At 46.3% G+C, this 17572-nt stretch overlaps 3 protein-coding genes across 3 annotated transcripts; 2 read left to right on the top strand and 1 right to left on the bottom strand.

Annotated features, from left to right (window-relative positions):
• Nucleotides 1-873: 873 nt before the first annotated feature.
• On the bottom strand, nt 874-4484 carry GGS25DRAFT_374178 (glycosyl transferase family group 2-domain-containing protein). The gene is made up of 4 exons (XM_049258212.1): nt 3493-4484; nt 2146-3437; nt 1441-2087; nt 874-1358 (listed from the first exon to the last, which is right to left on the bottom strand). The coding sequence occupies exons 1-4, from the start codon at nt 4216-4218 to the stop codon at nt 1000-1002; spliced, it is 3024 nt and encodes a 1007-aa protein (XP_049114773.1). The 5' UTR covers nt 4219-4484; the 3' UTR covers nt 874-999.
• A 6685-nt stretch (nt 4485-11169) lies between these two features.
• Nucleotides 11170-13702, top strand: GGS25DRAFT_515114 (glycoside hydrolase family 37 protein; the record flags this gene model as incomplete). Its single annotated transcript, XM_049263052.1, has 5 exons — nt 11170-11340; nt 11423-11486; nt 11561-11685; nt 11744-13485; nt 13555-13702. 5 exons carry the CDS (start codon nt 11170-11172, stop codon nt 13700-13702), a joined length of 2250 nt encoding a protein of 749 aa, XP_049114772.1.
• A 1362-nt stretch (nt 13703-15064) lies between these two features.
• On the top strand, nt 15065-17411 carry GGS25DRAFT_374057 (isocitrate lyase). The gene is made up of 3 exons (XM_049258210.1): nt 15065-15799; nt 15860-16758; nt 16843-17411. Exons 1-3 carry the CDS (start codon nt 15413-15415, stop codon nt 17198-17200), a joined length of 1644 nt encoding a protein of 547 aa, XP_049114771.1. The 5' UTR covers nt 15065-15412; the 3' UTR covers nt 17201-17411.
• Nucleotides 17412-17572: the final 161 nt, after the last annotated feature.

Genomic DNA, 17572 nt, shown 5'->3' with positions numbered 1-17572 from the left:
CAACGGGGGTAGGGCAATGATCCTTCCGTTAGGTAACTACCCAGGTGAATTTTTAGCACGCCATTTCTTTAAATGTTTAAATGGCGATTTAGTTACTAGTAACTTATGTACTACTAGTAACTTACTACTAGTAACTTACTACTAGTAAATCAGGGGCACAGGGCCAATTTAGCTTCTAATGCCTTTTTTAGCCTGCAGCTGTCGTGGGACCTTTTAACCGTAGCGGCATCCAAAGCTTCAATGTCTTCCTTAACATGACTGGTTATTGTTGCAGACCGCCTTGTTAACCTTGCGGACGAATAGCTTCTAATGGACAATGATCACCTTTCTTCTTCCTCTTGTTTTTTCGTGTTTTTTCATCTAATATTTGAGTCTGGGTCTACCTGTCACTTATACCTACCTACCTACCTAACATACGTACCCTAAGCAGGTATCTATTATCCCAAGTGTTGAGAGATCATCAATTAGATGCTGGTCGTCTACCTATGTAGGTCCTGTTATAACTACCTAGTAGGTATCTAGCAAGTACACGCAATGTACAGTACTACTAGTAGTATGAGCTGTTTTCACGATAGTTTCAAAAGCTTGACACGAGTCCACACGTACATACGTACATACGTATATCCTAGGTATAGACATCACCGGACCCATCTCAGCTCACAGGGAATTAAAATAATTATTAGTCATAGCCATTCAACTCCCATCTTGCTAAATTATAACTCGAAGCGCGTGGCATACCTTAGTTAGTAAAACTACATAACTACATAGTAGAATAATGAGTGTACCTAGGTAGGTACGTAGGTAAACTTCAGGACCGTATCCAGAACGAGACCAGATCGCGTAACCCGTCATATTGTATCATTACATTAATACCCCGAGCCTACCCACCCTCCTTCCTAGCAGACTGGAAACGCCAAGAAACCAAGAATACACTTCTATAAAAACACAATTTCTTCACTTAACTATTACTCGGAGTTGTTGAAAACACCCCCACGTAGATCACCACGCAAACACCATGAGTGCCGGGTTCAATACCACCGGCAGCAAAAAGTGGCAACCGACGATCCAGGCGAGCGGCCAGATAGACGCTAGATGGACGATTCTCCACTCGATAGGGAAGGCATAATAGCCGCATATAATGAGCGCCGTCATCAGAGTACACCACAAGAAGGTGCCCTTGAAGCGCTGGAAGAGCCGTGGGATCTCTTCGAGGAAGTTGACATCCTCCAATTCCTTTGCCGTCGCACCCCATGTCATGTCGATGCTGAGGAAGTGACTAAGTAGAGCTTGCGAGACGTGCAAGGACATGCCGCCGAGGAAAATTGTCATCAAGGGGATCCACTTGATGTTATTCCAGACTAGAAGGTTACATGAAATAGTCAGTCTCTCTTCAATTATAAACGTAATGCGGGTCTTCTTCATGCGGCATTATAAACTTACGCCCTGCAAACAGTGATTGATGATTTAGCCGATATCGCAAGATGGCAAGAGAGAAGTTCCCAAGCCCCGTGAAGACCACGATCACGGAAATGTAAATCGCGAACGAGTCTATATAGAACTTGTCGTACAGTCCAAAGAACCAGCCGGAGAGGATATAGTTCATAAGGGTTAGTATCCAGCAGGCGCCGATGGCGTAGTACGTGCCAATATAGGTGCAGATAGTGAGCTTCTTGGGGAAATGGATGCCCGAGGACAAGAACTTGCGAAACAGGGGAGTGACGGGACCGCGGGTAGGCCAATATCTCAGGGGGTGAAATAGCAATTCATTGCAACCGTAAGCGTACTTTTCCCATCGGGATAGTTCGTCGTATACGGTCAAAGAGACGCCTTCCTGGAAGCCATCCCCGGTGTAAGACGCAAATCTAAGCTCGTAACCGGCACATTGGAGTTGGAGGGACATCTCGAAATCCTCTGACACGTGCGACTCGGACCAGAACTTCTCGTAGCCATCCTCGTCTTTGTACGCGGTGGCATCCTGAATGGCAGACCACCGGAGCATAGCATTGTGGCCAACAAAGGGGCAAGCATCACCATTCGCCACAACGAAAGTGATGGCGGTATAGATGAGATTAGTGAACCACGTTACACTGTTATGTGTATTAGTATACGCCAATTTCATGTTTGGGGGGATTATTATTGACTCACCCTCCCTCGAAGAAAGACGCCGTCACTCGCATGACTCCAGATGTGAACTGCAATATAGCTACCTGAGGTGACTGCTCCATCTCGCTGACGGCATCTAACAGGCAATCTTCTGGGACACGAGTATCAGAGTCGATAATCAGGATATAGTCGCCGATACGGATATTTCCCTCTGCCCAAGTCCGGCCGTTGTCTTCGCGCAGGACTGCCGCAAGGCATTGCTCATAAGCAACATATTCGTCATCCTGAGTCCAATTCTCGTGTCTTGGAACCAGCACTAGTTTGTCCTCGACGCGATTACTTATCATCATGGCGTAGTTCATGTTAGACGCTTTCTTGAACTTACCACGCCGGAGAAACGGTCGGCTTCCATCCTCCGGTTTGGGGTTGTGCTTCGGTCGAGAGACCCAGCCGATGTTGCTCTCGTCGTAGAAATCTCGTCGGGCTTGGGCTTCTTCTTCCGGGATGAGCTGCATGCCATCGTCGTTCACAAAGATATTAGCAGAACCGCCTTGTAACTCGTACGTCGAGATACACCGCATAAGCGATTGAACAGTCGGCATAATTACACCCCTCAGGCCCTCTTTGTACACGGGCATCTGGATGGTGACATGGGGGAGAGTGCAGACCTCCCGGTTGAGTCGCTTTGGGGACTTGCCGGAATAGAACCTTGAGTTTCTTTGGACGGCAGATATAGGCCCAATTGTTTGGTAGATGTTGGTGACCAGCGATTGGAAAAAGAACATAGCCACCCACATCTCAATCGGGATCACAGCAGCAAGTGCCAGTCGTGCCCACGACCCATCAGTTGCGATTTCATATGCAAGAGACCTCAGACCAAGTCCCATGCATGTTATGCAAAGGGCTAGGGTCACGGCCACAATGAATGGGCTGCCGAGTTTGGTCGCCCTTATCTCAGCTTCGGTTGCCGCCTCTAGATCGATTACGGTTGAGTCTACTTCAGTTCCTTGCCCAGACTCACCCTTTTCTTCCTTTTCTTCCTTTTCTTCCTCTTGCTCATTCTCCTCATCACCTGGGCCCCAAATCATCCTCATTAATTGTCTTTCTAGAGCATCTGCTCTTGCTAGAACCTTCTTGGGCTCATCATCCCACACGACGAGGATCTGTGTGTCTTGGATAAATGCAGCAAAGTGGTGCTTTTGGCACCGGGGCAACTCGCGAATACTAGGGAGTACTTGCAGGCGGAGGTTATCAGAAAGCGGAATATAATTATGTGTTGTTCTCCTCGAGGAGAGTATAACGTTAATCACTCTGGTGTTCACCGTCATAGCGCACTGCAAGATCATTTAGCACTCTGTTTCGTTTCTTGGGGAAGAGGTTTATACAAACCCGAACGTTGAGTTCCATGGTCATGTCATATAGACTGTTAGGAGTATCTCGAAGCAGTGGTGGACAACACGTATAGTTGTTCCTTCCCTTCTTCAGTACCACGCCTTCTCCGGGCAGCAAACCGGATGAATATTGTCTTTCCAGCTGTTGCTGGTATAGCCAACTACACGCAACGTCTGCCTTGACATCGATTATGCTTTCTCGAGCATTTCGAAAATCCCCCGTGGGGTATATTGAACTTGGGCAAGTGGATGCTGGCCGTGGTATTGGTGGTGATGGTACCGACCGCGGTATCCCCTCCAGTGTTTCCTGTGGTAAGTGCAGAAATATTGGGGGTGATGTCGATGGAGTGATTGGTCCCTGAATAGGCAGTGGTTCTGGCAATGGTTCTGGCAGTGGTTCTGGCAGTAGATCCGGCAGTAGCTCTGGCAGTAGCTCTGGCAGTAGCTCTGGCCATGGTTCTGGTTGTGGCTCTGGCTGCGGTTCTGGTTGTGGCTCTGGCTGCGGTTCTGGCTGCGATGACAGTTTTTCCAATTGCAAACCATATGGACTTCTTGGTACTGCTATGCCCGGAGCTAGGCCAGAAGAGAGAACCGAGACACGCGCGGTGGGCTTCTGGACGCTTGGAATTGTTAATTTAGGCTCTTCCACTGGCTTCCTGTCGTTTTCCCTAACTTCCTCCTTCTTGACGTGGCCAGGAGCGAAGTACGACTTAAGGAAACCCATCCTGGCAGGTCGTGCAAATCAAATGAAAATGATTCCCACTCCCATCCACGACGGCTTCCCACGTGGGGTATGAGATGAGGGAAGCGAAAGAGTAATTCGCTTCACAAGCGGCTGAGACAAGAAGTTTCAGATCGTGGACAGGATAACAAGTCTGTGAAGGGCATGCGGGACGACGAGGTCTATAGCATTTACGCTCATCACACCATGACCCTCAAAGGTGATCTCAACTAGTAGCCGCAAGTGGCGTAGCCAGAAGTTGATCGGAAATGGTTATCAACGCGTACAGTCAATATTGATAAAAGCCTCGAAGAGTTGAGTAAAAGATCCGAAGCCACCAAATATATCCCACGATAATAACGAAGGAATTGTCCATACAGCACTCTTCTATACTAGGATTGCGAAGCCAAACCCCCACCCGGAAAGTCAATAGCACGCCGTAAGGCCGCTAATACGGGAGTATGTGGGTGCACGCACCGGCTGACGAGGCGTTGGTAAGTAACATTATGGATGGGAGGGTTGCTGCAAAGGGGATCTAGTCGCAAGGGGTCGTAAGCCTGGCCCATGATAGCCCGTAGCTCGAGGCCGGGCCTATCCAACAACACGGCATATTATTATGGCCAGGTGTAAATTGCGAGGGTTTGCTTGGGATTTTGCCTTCCTGATATCTAACAAGGGCTACAGGTGTGCATAAGCGATCCAGTAGTTCTTCCTCATGGGGGCCTGAACAATATGATTTAGCCATAAGTGCAACTCTACTGTGCAGCAGAAGCAAACTCCTTTGCTTATGCCCCCGATCCCGCATCATGAAGAAGTAGGTATTGACTCTACCATAATACTATTTAGGTCAAGGTTGTGTTAATGAACGTTCAAGAGACTAATAAGAAAAGTTGAGAATTCCAGTGATGCCCATAGCATCCATATTTTCTTTACGGAACCAGGAAGAGTCGTTGGTAAGGGTTAAACATTGAACTGAGAACTAAAAAGTAGTTATGTACAATGTAGAAATCAGAGTGACAAAATGGCAGAGTGGGTGGCCGGCAAGGGTTACAATTCAGGTCAATACGAGAGCACTTTCCCTCTCTGCATTTTCTATGACTTTGATAAGCTCCCATCTACGAGACCCATATTTTTCCATGTGGAAGGTGGCACCGTGATAGATACACTAGCTCCCGGCTAGCGGCTCGCTTGGGGTTCTTTGACAAGCTATTTAGAATAATTTTAGTACCTACTGTACCTATGTATTACCTGAGTCTAGGATCGCTTAGCTAACCTACCTAAGGTTAACTTAGTGTACAATACAGGTCCTACACATGTAGTACCTAGGAGCTACTCTAATAGTTCCGTTCGGCTCTGGCCGCCGAACAAAGCTTTATTAACGACTGAACGTCGAGATAAATGATGACTTACTACCTACCAAAATAACTACATGTAGGTGGACAATTGTGATATATCTTCTGACACATCATTAGTAAAACTTTACTAAGGAGGGACGAGTTAAATGTAAAGTTTTACTTAATAAAATCGTGTTGTGGAGCCGTGCCTATGAGTGAAAAAAAAAGCTCGGGCCCGTTCCTTGCAACAATTGATAAGATAAGCCTATGAGTGAAAAAAAAAGCTCGGGCCCGTTCCTTGCAACAATTGATAAGATAAGCCTATGAGTGAAAAAAAAACCTCGGGCCCGTTCCTTGCAACAATTGATAAGATAAGCCTACGAGTGAAAAAAAAAGCTCGGGCCCGTTCCTTGCAACAATTGATAAGATAAGCCTATGAGTGAAAAAAAAAGCTCGGGCCCGTTCCTTGCAACAATTGATAAGATAAGCCTATGAGTGAAAAAAAAAGCTCGGGCCCGTTCCTTGCAACAATTGATAAGATAAGCCTATGAGTGAAAAAAAAAGCTCGGGCCCGTTCCTTGCAAAAACTGATAAGATAAGGAGCTGAGCCTCCACAGCCTCAATTCAGCCACTTTCCATTCAATTCCATCCATTCAGTTCCATTCTTAATAATCAAAGCTGACTAATCCAATCCATCTTTTCTAATTCTTCCATTCCGACTTCTTCTTTTCAACTTTTTTCCATTCAATCCATTTGATCCATTTAATCCATTTAATCCATTTAATCCATTTAATCCATTTAATCCATTTAATCCATTTAATCCATTTAATCCATTTAATCCATTTAATCCATTTAATCCATCTTATTAATCATCTTCAACACCACCACCTAAATCAAATATTTCAAGAAATATTTGAAATAATTGATTTACATGGTGGTGTTGAAGGTGGTGTGGAAGGTGGTTTGCTGGATTTGGGGGCTGAAAAGCGATGCACCCAATCAATCAATCAACAGCTTGAAAAGTTGGCTCCAAACGTTTCACTTTTTACTAGCGGCTCAATAGGTCCAGATTTGAGCCAATAGGATGGCTTCAATTTCAATAGGCTTACTAGCGCTTAGTTTGCCTAACTGTTTGCCTTGGATGGTTGGGGTACGTACTGATGGAGCGTGCTCTAGACCGGTCTATATAAGGGCTCTCAACCCCCAAGCTGTTGTAATTCTTTTCTTCCTCCTTTCAACCACCTCTCAGGTTTCAAGAGCTTTTCAAGAGCCACACAGCCTCAACCCAGTTGATCCATTCAATTAATGGCTGATGCACCCATTCCGAGGCGGGTTGGCCGGCCCCGGAATGCTGCGCTGCCGCCGCTGCTGCCGTGACCTGCTCCAGGAGAGCTTTCAGAGCTTTCGGGAGGGTTTATCCCTGACGCTAACATGTGCCATCAGCCGTAAATCCCCTCTGGGGCAGTCCCATCGCCGCAAGCGGTCCTCAAATACACCCGGCCTCCGACAACCGGCTTTCCTCCGAGCCTCCCTCCTATACCCATAAATCCCCCCAATCCGACAATTTCTCCCCATCCGGCCAAGCCGATTCCAGCCCTAACACCTGTAAGTCCCGGCGCATGGGTTGATCTAGGCTTAGTAGATGGGGCCACTTGATATTCTCAACAATATCACGTGGCCTGGAGGTAAGTATAATTTACTCTTTTCACGTTTGAGTCCGGTCGGTCCATTACGCCGGTATTCCGACCATCACGTGAGTACCACGTAATCCATGCCAAAGGAACGCGTCGTCACTCCCGTGATTATTATGTAATTGGTGTCTGAAAGGAACCTACCGTTACGTGATTGTTATGTAACTATTGCCTTACGTGAAAGAAAGTGCCTACTCAAACTGGCCAATGGCTGGCTTTTAATTGGGTTAAACATTTGGGTGATTTGAACCTGTTTTCCTTTTCGAGCGGAGCGAGCAGCACTCCGCAGGAGCCGCCGGAGGCATGATTACATGTTTAGTGTTTTAAAAAATAAAAAAAATTAAGAAATAGTACTTAAAATCAAAATTGTTGCGGAGCGACGATTTTCCAGATATCAAATTAGTAAAGTTTTACTAATTTAAATTGCTTGCAATTTGCCGGGTATTTTAGTTGATTTCACCCATCTTTATTCATGTTCCGTCAATGCTTTTCACTTCTTCATCCTTGACCTGCTCGATGATACAGTAAGAATGAACCGAAGGACTTTCTCTCACCTGAGTATACAGTAGTTCGACGCCCGCTGCAAGGGCCACACACCTATGTCCTTCCCTAGCTCAGCTCTGCATACGACCGTTATCTCGCGTGGCAGCAAGCCATTCGTCCATCCGAAATCTCGCATACTACCTTCTCATCGGCCATACATTGAGCTTCAGCTTGTTGATGTCGTGCATACTATTGATTTATGGGCTGAAAATCGTTGGTTCCCAACTGAGCAAACACAACAGTCTTTGACGAAGTCTAGACCAGACTACCATTATATTAAGCCGGTGGCACTGAATAAATCAACTGCGTATGTGTATCATAGAACGAAAATTAGAAAGTGCTAGGACCCATTCAGCGACTTATCTACAACCTTCGAATTCAAAGTCCTTAAAGTTGGTCATAGCCCGGCTTATGGGAAAATGATCAGCTGCTTTGTTATCTGACATTACCGCGCGTCAAGGCAGTCGGAATTCTTGGTTGATGACGGCGCCAATGATTCGCTTGCAAATATTTTGGGAATGGACCATATCCCCCGAGCATACATTCGTCAAACTAAATAATGGTCTTGTTGTAAATATCGAGGGTCGATTTCAGCAGATTCAAGAAAGCTCCATATCGTTAAGCCCTGGTGAGAACGGGGCTTCGCTATCTGCGGTTAGGACATATGGGTTGAGTAAAAAGAACGTTGGCAATTGAGACCTGAGTGTCCCGCCCCGAATTCGCTTGAGGATATTCGTTCCATTGCTTTCTCAAACCCGGCCGACCAGTCAGGAACGCAAAAAAGCAATTTTAGATATCGTGAGGGACGACGCCACAGTAGTGCCAAGTAGCACTTTGTCAGGCCTCAACGATAACCCATACACTGTCCGTATACATTTTCCTTCGTACTCGATAAATGATCCATGTATCTCGGTGCCTTCTCGCCAGTCTAGATAAACCAAAATAAAACTGCAGTTCTATTTTTCTCGGGCCTGAATATTTCGGCCTTTCAACGGGAAGATCAATCACAAGAGGAAGCTTGGCGCGGATTGCCATGGATAAGATGACATAGCCTCTAAATACCCCACGTACACGCACCCGCTGCCTGAGGTTGGCACTTTTTATTCTTTGGAGCATGCGTATGTACTGTAACTCCCAAGGACGTATCCCCGCCGATCCGCTTCGTTCCGGCCCGCTCCGGCCCCGGTCTGCCAGATCAGTGCCGAAAACACTGACCCCATATGGCACAACTAACCAGGTAACTCTAGTAAGTGGGGGGTTATTTTTTCCATATCACTGATTCCATAACTTTAATTTATCGAGGTTATCAACGATATGATCGAGGTTATAGATTTGATCCTAGTATATAAGCTTTGGAGCCCTTGGCTTTTATCTAAAGTGTAGGATCTGCGTAGTACTGAATTTTTCAAGTTGAAACTTACAATATAGTAGTAATTAATATTTGTGAACTAGATGAAACCTCGGGTAAGGCCATTATGACCTGGAGGCTGTCTATAAGACAATAACTTTACCAAGAGTTCAACAATGCTTTCTTTTCTTCAATGCATGATGAGGCCCAAGCTGTTGGAACCAAGTAGACGATTATGGAAGAGCTAAACTTTGAAAATACTGGGCCGTCCTGCTAATAGTGGGAATGTAAACTGGAGGCCGCAGAAGAGGTGGACTGGTGGAGTCTTCTATCACATCTATGTTCGACTCATGACGTGACATCTTAAAAGTTGGGTCAGACAAGCTTAATCGAGTTTTTTCCTTGGTGTGGATCGGCAAACAAAGACAACAGATGCCCAAGTGGACAGGTAGTTATGTACATAGCTAGATAGATAGTTGAAGCCTCCAAGCCGTCTTTATGTTGTTAGTACAGTAGGTATCAATATTGATATGTGCATATAACAAATAAGAAATTCTGCGTCTTTACTCCGACTTCGTGTTACCATAATACCAGCCGGAATAAAATCCATTAGATATGCACCGATAAGCTTAAACCTTTTATGCCATTATCAAGAGGTGGGGTGTCACGTCATTGTGCAGTCTAAAAAAGGGTCAAAAGACCCTTAAAATCGAATTTTTAATTGGTGACTAATGTTGAACCAGAAAACTGACGGAGTTTCTGTACTTACCATGTACATCCTGGAATGTAGATACTATTCGAAATTTGAGTCTTTAACGACACGATTTGAATAGAAAATTAGGTATATTCAATGTTCAACTCAGGGTCTACATATATATACATAATATTATGCGTGCATATAGCCAGGTACCTATGCAACATAATAAACATATTCATGGATGGCATTGGATGGCATTGGATGTATCTGAGAAATGCAAGGAACGGTGGTTTGTTGGGACACGGGGGGAAAGTTCAAATTGAATAATTTTAATAATAGAATTGAAAGGGTGTGATTGCCTCACATATGTACGGTAATGTACCTGACTGATTTCTTTTAGGGTATTGAAAGTGGACACGTGCTTTCTCTTTGTGTGTGGTCAATCAAAGTCAATTGGACGAATGCAATTGGATTCAATTGAGTGGAGGTTCTAATAAGTGCCCCAGGTGGTTTAACTACCTACCCTCATAGTGCCTGCCTGAGTCTGCAGTCTCTGCTACCTACTCAACCTTTAGTTCAAAGCATCTGACATCATCTTCCCCCCAATAGTTGCTTATCTTTCGGTGATATTCTACATATGTATGTATCCATATAAGACGAGCTTCTCTTTCTCTCAACCATATCATTATTATCATACCTACCTCCCATCCACCAATTCCAACCTACATACATAACTACTACTTACTTATCAACGTATGTAGTTCTCTACCTACCTCAAGTTTACCTATAGACCTCTTAGTGCTATCAACTCAACCCCTTTATCTTATACTAAACCCTTCGTCTCTACTCTAGAGAACTAAAGCATTTATAATTTTGGCCTTGAAGCGCTATCAATCTTCCATCCAACACTCAGCCGTAGTTGGTCATCCCTTGTGACCCCCGAAGGCGCAAGGATCATTGACTGGTCTGTTCGTTGTGCTTCTTCTTTATTCCCCTGTCACAGGTGGCGGTCACCGACGAACGCCTCACTCACGATCCCCGCGTTTGGTTGTATTACACTGCACTATTTAATCCCTCGATTATCAATCCCCTACATATCTACCCAACCTTCCTCTTACCCCATTGAAGCTATTGTGACGAGAGAAACTACCCACAAGTTGATATCCATTCACACCTAAAATTTACTGGGCTTGCTGACCTCGACGACCAAACTAAAAGAACCTCCGAATTCGCTGCTAGCCCTACCTCGAACCACAATCCGGTGTTCTAGCGTCGTGTCCCGTACTCCTTTTTAGATTCATCACCTCTCACGTCACCCACGAATTGCATCATCTACCATCTATGGCCGATTTACTAACGCCGGGTTTTGCGAAAGCCCCCCGGCACGATAGTAGAGACACACCTCGTAGCGGAAGTGAGGACCTCGGCATTTTCGACGATGCTAGAACTTACTACTCCTCCGATGCTCGCCATGGAAATAGATTCCACAATAGGAACCGCACATATTCCCAAGTACGTATATCGGCCTCGTGATTGCCTATGGGTCGCCCAGCAATTACGACAATTCTTAGGACACTGGCTAAACCAAGTTTAGAATGGCATAGTTCAGGAAATAGGTCGCATGGGACTGCACGAACCTCATAGACGGGGTAGTCATGGTATGAGCACATCCCCACTGAATCCAAAAGAGTACAACTGAACAAAGGCTAATGGGGCCCTTTTTTTCGCATAGATGAATCTAGTCGTCCGCACAATCGCCAATTCCTCGTCGACGTCGAACATACGTTAGAAAGCTTGCAGGCTCAAGAAGATACAGATGGCAACATGCAAATTACCATTGAGGATGCTGGTCCTAAGGTAAGTCGACCCCATGATAGTATAACTGCTTTCTTTTAGTTCTAAAACATTCTACTAGGTAATGGCCCTACGAACTGCCGCATCCGGTGGGCACAATCGATTTGATATCAGAGGGACATATATGCTTTCTAATCTGCTGCAAGAGTTGTATATGGCTAAGGAGTTTGGGCGGAAACGTATCATCCTTGATATTGGTCGACTCAATGAGAATCCAGTTAGCAGGTTATCTAGACTCATCAAGAATCAATTTTGGGAGGGCCTAACCCGTCGTATCGATGCCTCAAGCATCGAAATTGCAGCAAAAGATCCTAAGGACTGGACGAGCGACCCTCGCCCTCGTATCTATGTTCCCCCAGGTGCTCCCGAACAGTATGAGTACTACCAAAAGCTTGCTCGGGAACGGCCAGAAATTCGACTAGATGTTCTGTACTTGCCTGAGAAGATCACACCCGAAGTGCTGCGAGATATGAATGCGAAGCCCGGACTCCTTGCTGTTGCTATGGAAGAAGTTATTGACCCAAAGACTGGAGAAAAGGATTTGCGTGGGCTTCCGTTTGTAGTTCCTGGAGGGAGGTTCAACGAATTGTACGGATGGGATAGTTATATGGAATCCCTTGGACTCCTAGTCAGCGACAAAGTACACCTAGCCAAAGCGATGGTCCAAAATTTCTGCTTCTGCATTAGACACTACGGCAAAATCCTCAATGCGACTAGGTCCTATTACCTATTGCGATCACAGCCACCCTTTCTAACAGACATGGCGCTTCGAGTATACGAGAAGATTCAGCACGAGCCTGGAGCAGTTGATTTTCTTCGGACGGCCATCCTCGCTGCAATCAAAGAATACTATTGCGTATGGACGGCAGAGCCGCGATTGGATACCAAGTCGGGCTTGTCAAGGTACCGACCAGAAGGGCTAGGTGTGCCGCCAGAGACGGAAGCCTCCCACTTTGTTCATATTCTGGAGCCGTACGCCGAAAAACACGATATGAGCTTCCAAAAGTTTGTGAAGGCGTATAACTATGGCGAGGTGCACGAGCCAGAATTGGACGAGTACTTCCTTCATGATCGAGCAGTGCGGGAGTCTGGCCACGATACTTCGTACAGACTGGAAAAGGTGTGCGCCAACCTCGCAACGATCGATCTCAACTCGTTGATTTACAAGTATGAAATGGACATAGCTCGCACTATCCGCAATGTGTTTGGTGATAAGTTGGAAATACCGGAGGAGTGGTGCGCTGGAACAATGGTGCCTGGTCAAATCGAGACCTCGGCTATCTGGGACCGTCGCTGGAAGAGGCGACGAGCAGCAATTCATAAGTATTGCTGGAATGAAGAGGAGGGCATGTATTTCGATTACGACACGGTTAAGCAAGAGCAATGTACTTACGAGTCCTGCACAACCTTCTGGCCGCTCTGGGCTGGAGTACCAGACCCTGAGAGAGCCGCCAAGGTAGTCAAGTGTGCCGTGCCGAAATTTGAAGCATATGGCGGTCTCCTATCTGGAACTGAGAAGTCACGTGGCGCTGTCAGTCTAGAGCGACCGAATCGACAGTGGGACTACCCTTACGGGTGGGCACCTCAACAGATGCTGGCCTGGACGGGTCTATATCGCTACGGATATGCGGACCTTGCTCAGAAGCTGGCGTACAAGTGGCTATTCATGGTCACGAAAGCGTTTTTTGACTTCAATGGTGTTGTTGTAGAGAAGTACGATGTCACGCGGCCCGTCGACCCTCATCGAGTAGATGCCGAGTACGGAAACCAAGGACTCGACTTTAAAGGTGTCGCTAAAGAAGGGTAAGTAAAGAAGAATCGCGAATAACTCTTAAGTTATATTTCAACGTGAAACTAACATGGTGTATCTAGGTTCGGCTGGGTTAATGCCAGCTACGTATACGGCCTCCAGTTCATCAACACGGAGATGAAGAGAGCCCTTGGCACGCTTACACCGTACGAGACGTACGAAAAAGCCCAGCAACTGAAGGAAGAGAAATTACTCAGGGAATTGAAATAAATAACTGGCTTTTTTGCATGGGGGCGGTGTTACTTCTGCTACTTACTTGACAAGGGCATCCTGCTTCTGCGTTGATACGTCTTTACAGCAATCATATAATGATTACGAACAGGCAAATTGCATGGTAAGGCTGGGTTAGAGAAAGCAGAGGCTCGAGCCTGGACCAGTATAGTATCATTTGAGGCGATGAATACCTAAGTATTGTTTAAGTCATAAATAAGTTCGATGTGTTAATAGTAACAAAGCCGGTGATCTAGTAATGGTCTAGTAACGGTTGGGGTTTTAAGGGTTTAGTTAGTTATATCAGTTATCAAATAGTAAAAAATAAAAATAAGAATCCATCTATGAATATCTATGCACCTATAGTATTAGTGGTTATCAAACTACGATCTTCGCACGTGGGACAACTACTATGTAGGTAGGTAGATAAATATAGGAGGTAGTTACATAGGTGTAGGTAAATAAGGAAGCCGAGGTCTAAGAGAGTCCTAGTGGCTAAGGACTGATAATGCCGGGTGAGAACGGAGTCAAGGAGAACTATTGAATGTAGTAATTATGGTACATACTATATCCCTTGTGCATGTTTGTTCCATAATTCATCCAGTCGTATCTTCACATGCCAACATCATTGATTCAAACATGTACTTCGTAGGTGCCTCTAGGTATGTAGGAATATAACGTCATTGTCAAACCACCAAAGAGAACTAACCTTAAAAATCCCCAATCCTTAATCCCGGCCCCCTCATATTCTATGAAATACCACAAAAATTGCGGGGGACCAGGGGGTGTGGTCTGGTCGTTGGATCGACCTAAGGAGGATCTATGTAACTACTAGCTTTGTGTAAGAACATTGAGCCTTAGAAACTCTAGTCTAACAACTCTAACTCGGTAATTCGGCCAATGACGGCAATCCAGAATCCATTCTAGACCACTTTGTCCCTTTAAGCCGAGCAGCCGCATTTTTGCAGACGTCAGAAGCTTAAAGCTTTCTCCCCCAGAAATCACCATGTGCATATGTCAGTTCCGAGGTGCGCCGGCCAAATGCTAAGAAGACCCGACCTGGGTTTAAACAACCAATGATCAAAATATGCCAGTCCCGTAGCTATTGCTGGTCTTATCTAACTTGGGTACCTTGGCCCTGCATCCTAACCTAAGTACCTAGGATAGGTATGTGTAGGTATGTCGGTAGGTAGGTATACATGCTTCTTCACATACCTCAACTACCTGCCTCCTTACCTACCTATATCAAAGTTGCACTTATCGAGGGTAGGTAACCTATGATGAAACCCAGGATAGCCGCTTGCCCGATCACTGCCGAGCATTCGATGCCCGTGTCAGCGATGTGCTATGAGCCGGCTGTGCTGTTACTATTACTCGTCCAGCTGTCCGTCTTCTGCATCCGTGATTCAGAACTCTTCCTTTGTTAATAAACGTTTCACACCCCTCTATCTATTCATTGTTTGTCCATTCTAACCATCCCGGTTACTTCCCTTTGGCTTATCCATCCCTAGATCTATCTACATAATTCAGGAGTAATCTATATACACGTTACACATCCTATCCTACCCCATCCCATTGATTCGGGCACAAAGAAACGTCCGTCTCATAGCTGCAATACGATATATCAAATATCAGGATACCCCAACTTGGCTCACATATCATCCCTATTAATCAGGTAACCTTCATCGTGCTCCAATTGTCTTGCCCATCATGGCGTCGAACAACATGATCAATACGGCCGTGGACCCTAATATTGAAGATGACCTATTCGCAAAGGAGGTAGCAGCGGTTCAGAAGTGGTGGAGTGAACCGAGATGGAGAAACACAAAGCGGCCCTTCACCGCGGAGCAAATCGTCTCCAAGAGAGGCCATCTCCCGATCCAGTACCCAAGCAACGCACAGTCCAAGAAGTTATGGAACATCTTAGAAAACCGCTTCAACAATCACGACGCTAGCTATACCTATGGATGTCTCGAGCCCACAATGGTCACACAAATGGCCAAGTATCTTGATACTGTCTACGTCTCCGGCTGGCAATCGTCTTCGACCGCCTCTTCGTCTGACGAGCCCGGTCCGGATTTGGCTGACTACCCATACGTAGGTCTTTTATTTCACTTATTTGCGACTACCCATGAATTTATATACTGACAAGAAAAGACCACGGTACCAAACAAAGTCAAGCACCTCTTCATGGCACAGCTCTTCCACGACCGTAAGCAACGGCAAGAACGTCTAAGCGTGCCCAAGGCTGAACGTGCAAAATTGGCCAACATTGATTACCTACGACCCATCATCGCCGATGCAGACACAGGTCATGGTGGGCTAACGGCAGTGATGAAACTCACTAAGCTATTCATCGAGCACGGGGCTGCTGGAATTCACATCGAAGACCAGGCACCTGGTACTAAGAAATGTGGGCATATGGCGGGCAAAGTACTGGTACCCATCAGCGAGCACATCAACCGTCTCGTAGCAATTCGAGCGCAAGCCGATATCATGGGCACAGACTTATTAGCTATTGCGCGTACCGATGCCGAAGCTGCAACGCTTATCACGACAACCATCGACCACCGAGACCACGCTTTCATCCTAGGCAGCACAAACCCGCAGCTACAGCCACTCAATGACTTGATGGTGGCAGCGGAGCGCACAGGAAAGACGGGCGACCAGCTACAAGCTATCGAAGACGCATGGATCAAGCAGGCAAGCCTGAAGCGTTTCGACGAGGCCGTAGTCGACGCTATCAACGCCGCGCCGTCTCTGCCCAATAAGAAGGATCTGGTGGCCAAATATCTATCCCAATCTAAGGGCAAGAGTAATGCCGAGGCACGCACCATCGCACAAGGCATCACAGGCGTAGATCTATACTTTGACTGGGATGCGCCGCGGACACGTGAGGGTTACTATAGACTGAAGGGCGGATGTGATTGTGCCATTAACCGTGCCATTGCGTATGCCCCATACTGCGATGCCATCTGGATGGAGAGCAAGCTGCCGGATCACAAACAGGCAGAGGAATTTGCTCAGGGTGTGCATGCTGTTTGGCCTAACCAGAAGTACGTTTTATATTCCCTTATCCTCCTACCCCTTCTAATACCTATTATTCTTTAAAGACAATACTAACTGATCACAATCATTAGACTAGCATATAACCTCTCCCCGTCATTCAACTGGAAGGCCGCAATGCCGCGCGAGGAGCAGGAGACGTACATCCGACGACTGGCGTCTCTAGGATACTGCTGGCAGTTCATCACGCTGGCAGGCTTACACACGACGGCCTTGATCAGCGATAAGTTCGCAAAGGCGTACGCGCGCGACGGTATGCGCGCGTACGGCGAGCTGGTCCAGGAGCCAGAGATGGAGTCGGGAGTCGACGTGGTGAAACACCAGAAGTGGAGTGGTGCTACGTATGTCGATGAGCTGCAGAAGATGGTCACGGGTGGTGTGAGTAGCACGGCGGCGATGGGTAAGGGCGTCACGGAGGACCAGTTTCATTAAGTGGTAGTGGTGCTGGGGAGTGTGTAGGTAGACATCTAGGTTACCATGGATGAGGACAGCCTAAGGTAGTCGCTCGAAGTTACTCTGGTATGATAACGGAGAAGCCGGTTCAAAACGCTGGTATATATATTGCGATTGCTAGGTATTAAGGCGTGCTTTATTTATGAAATTGTAAATGCAAGAATAAAAAACTATGAGTCTTTATTTCCCCCTTTTTCATTTCCTCCCCAAAGTGAGCGTGAGAAAGGGACTAACCTAGGTAAAAGCTCTCTTATTAGAAGAAAGTAACCTAGACCAAATGATGCCCAATATAATAATCCCTAAGACTTGGTTGGTTACCTATACATGCCTAAACATTTGCGACTCGGCGTT

The sequence above is a fragment of the Hypoxylon fragiforme genome (genome assembly GCF_022984875.1).
Source record: "Hypoxylon fragiforme strain CBS 206.31 chromosome Unknown GGS25scaffold_7, whole genome shotgun sequence".
Taxonomy (NCBI): domain Eukaryota; kingdom Fungi; phylum Ascomycota; class Sordariomycetes; order Xylariales; family Hypoxylaceae; genus Hypoxylon; species Hypoxylon fragiforme.
The sequence above is the reverse complement of the archived record's forward strand: the minus strand, read 5'-3'. Positions and strand labels throughout refer to the sequence as shown.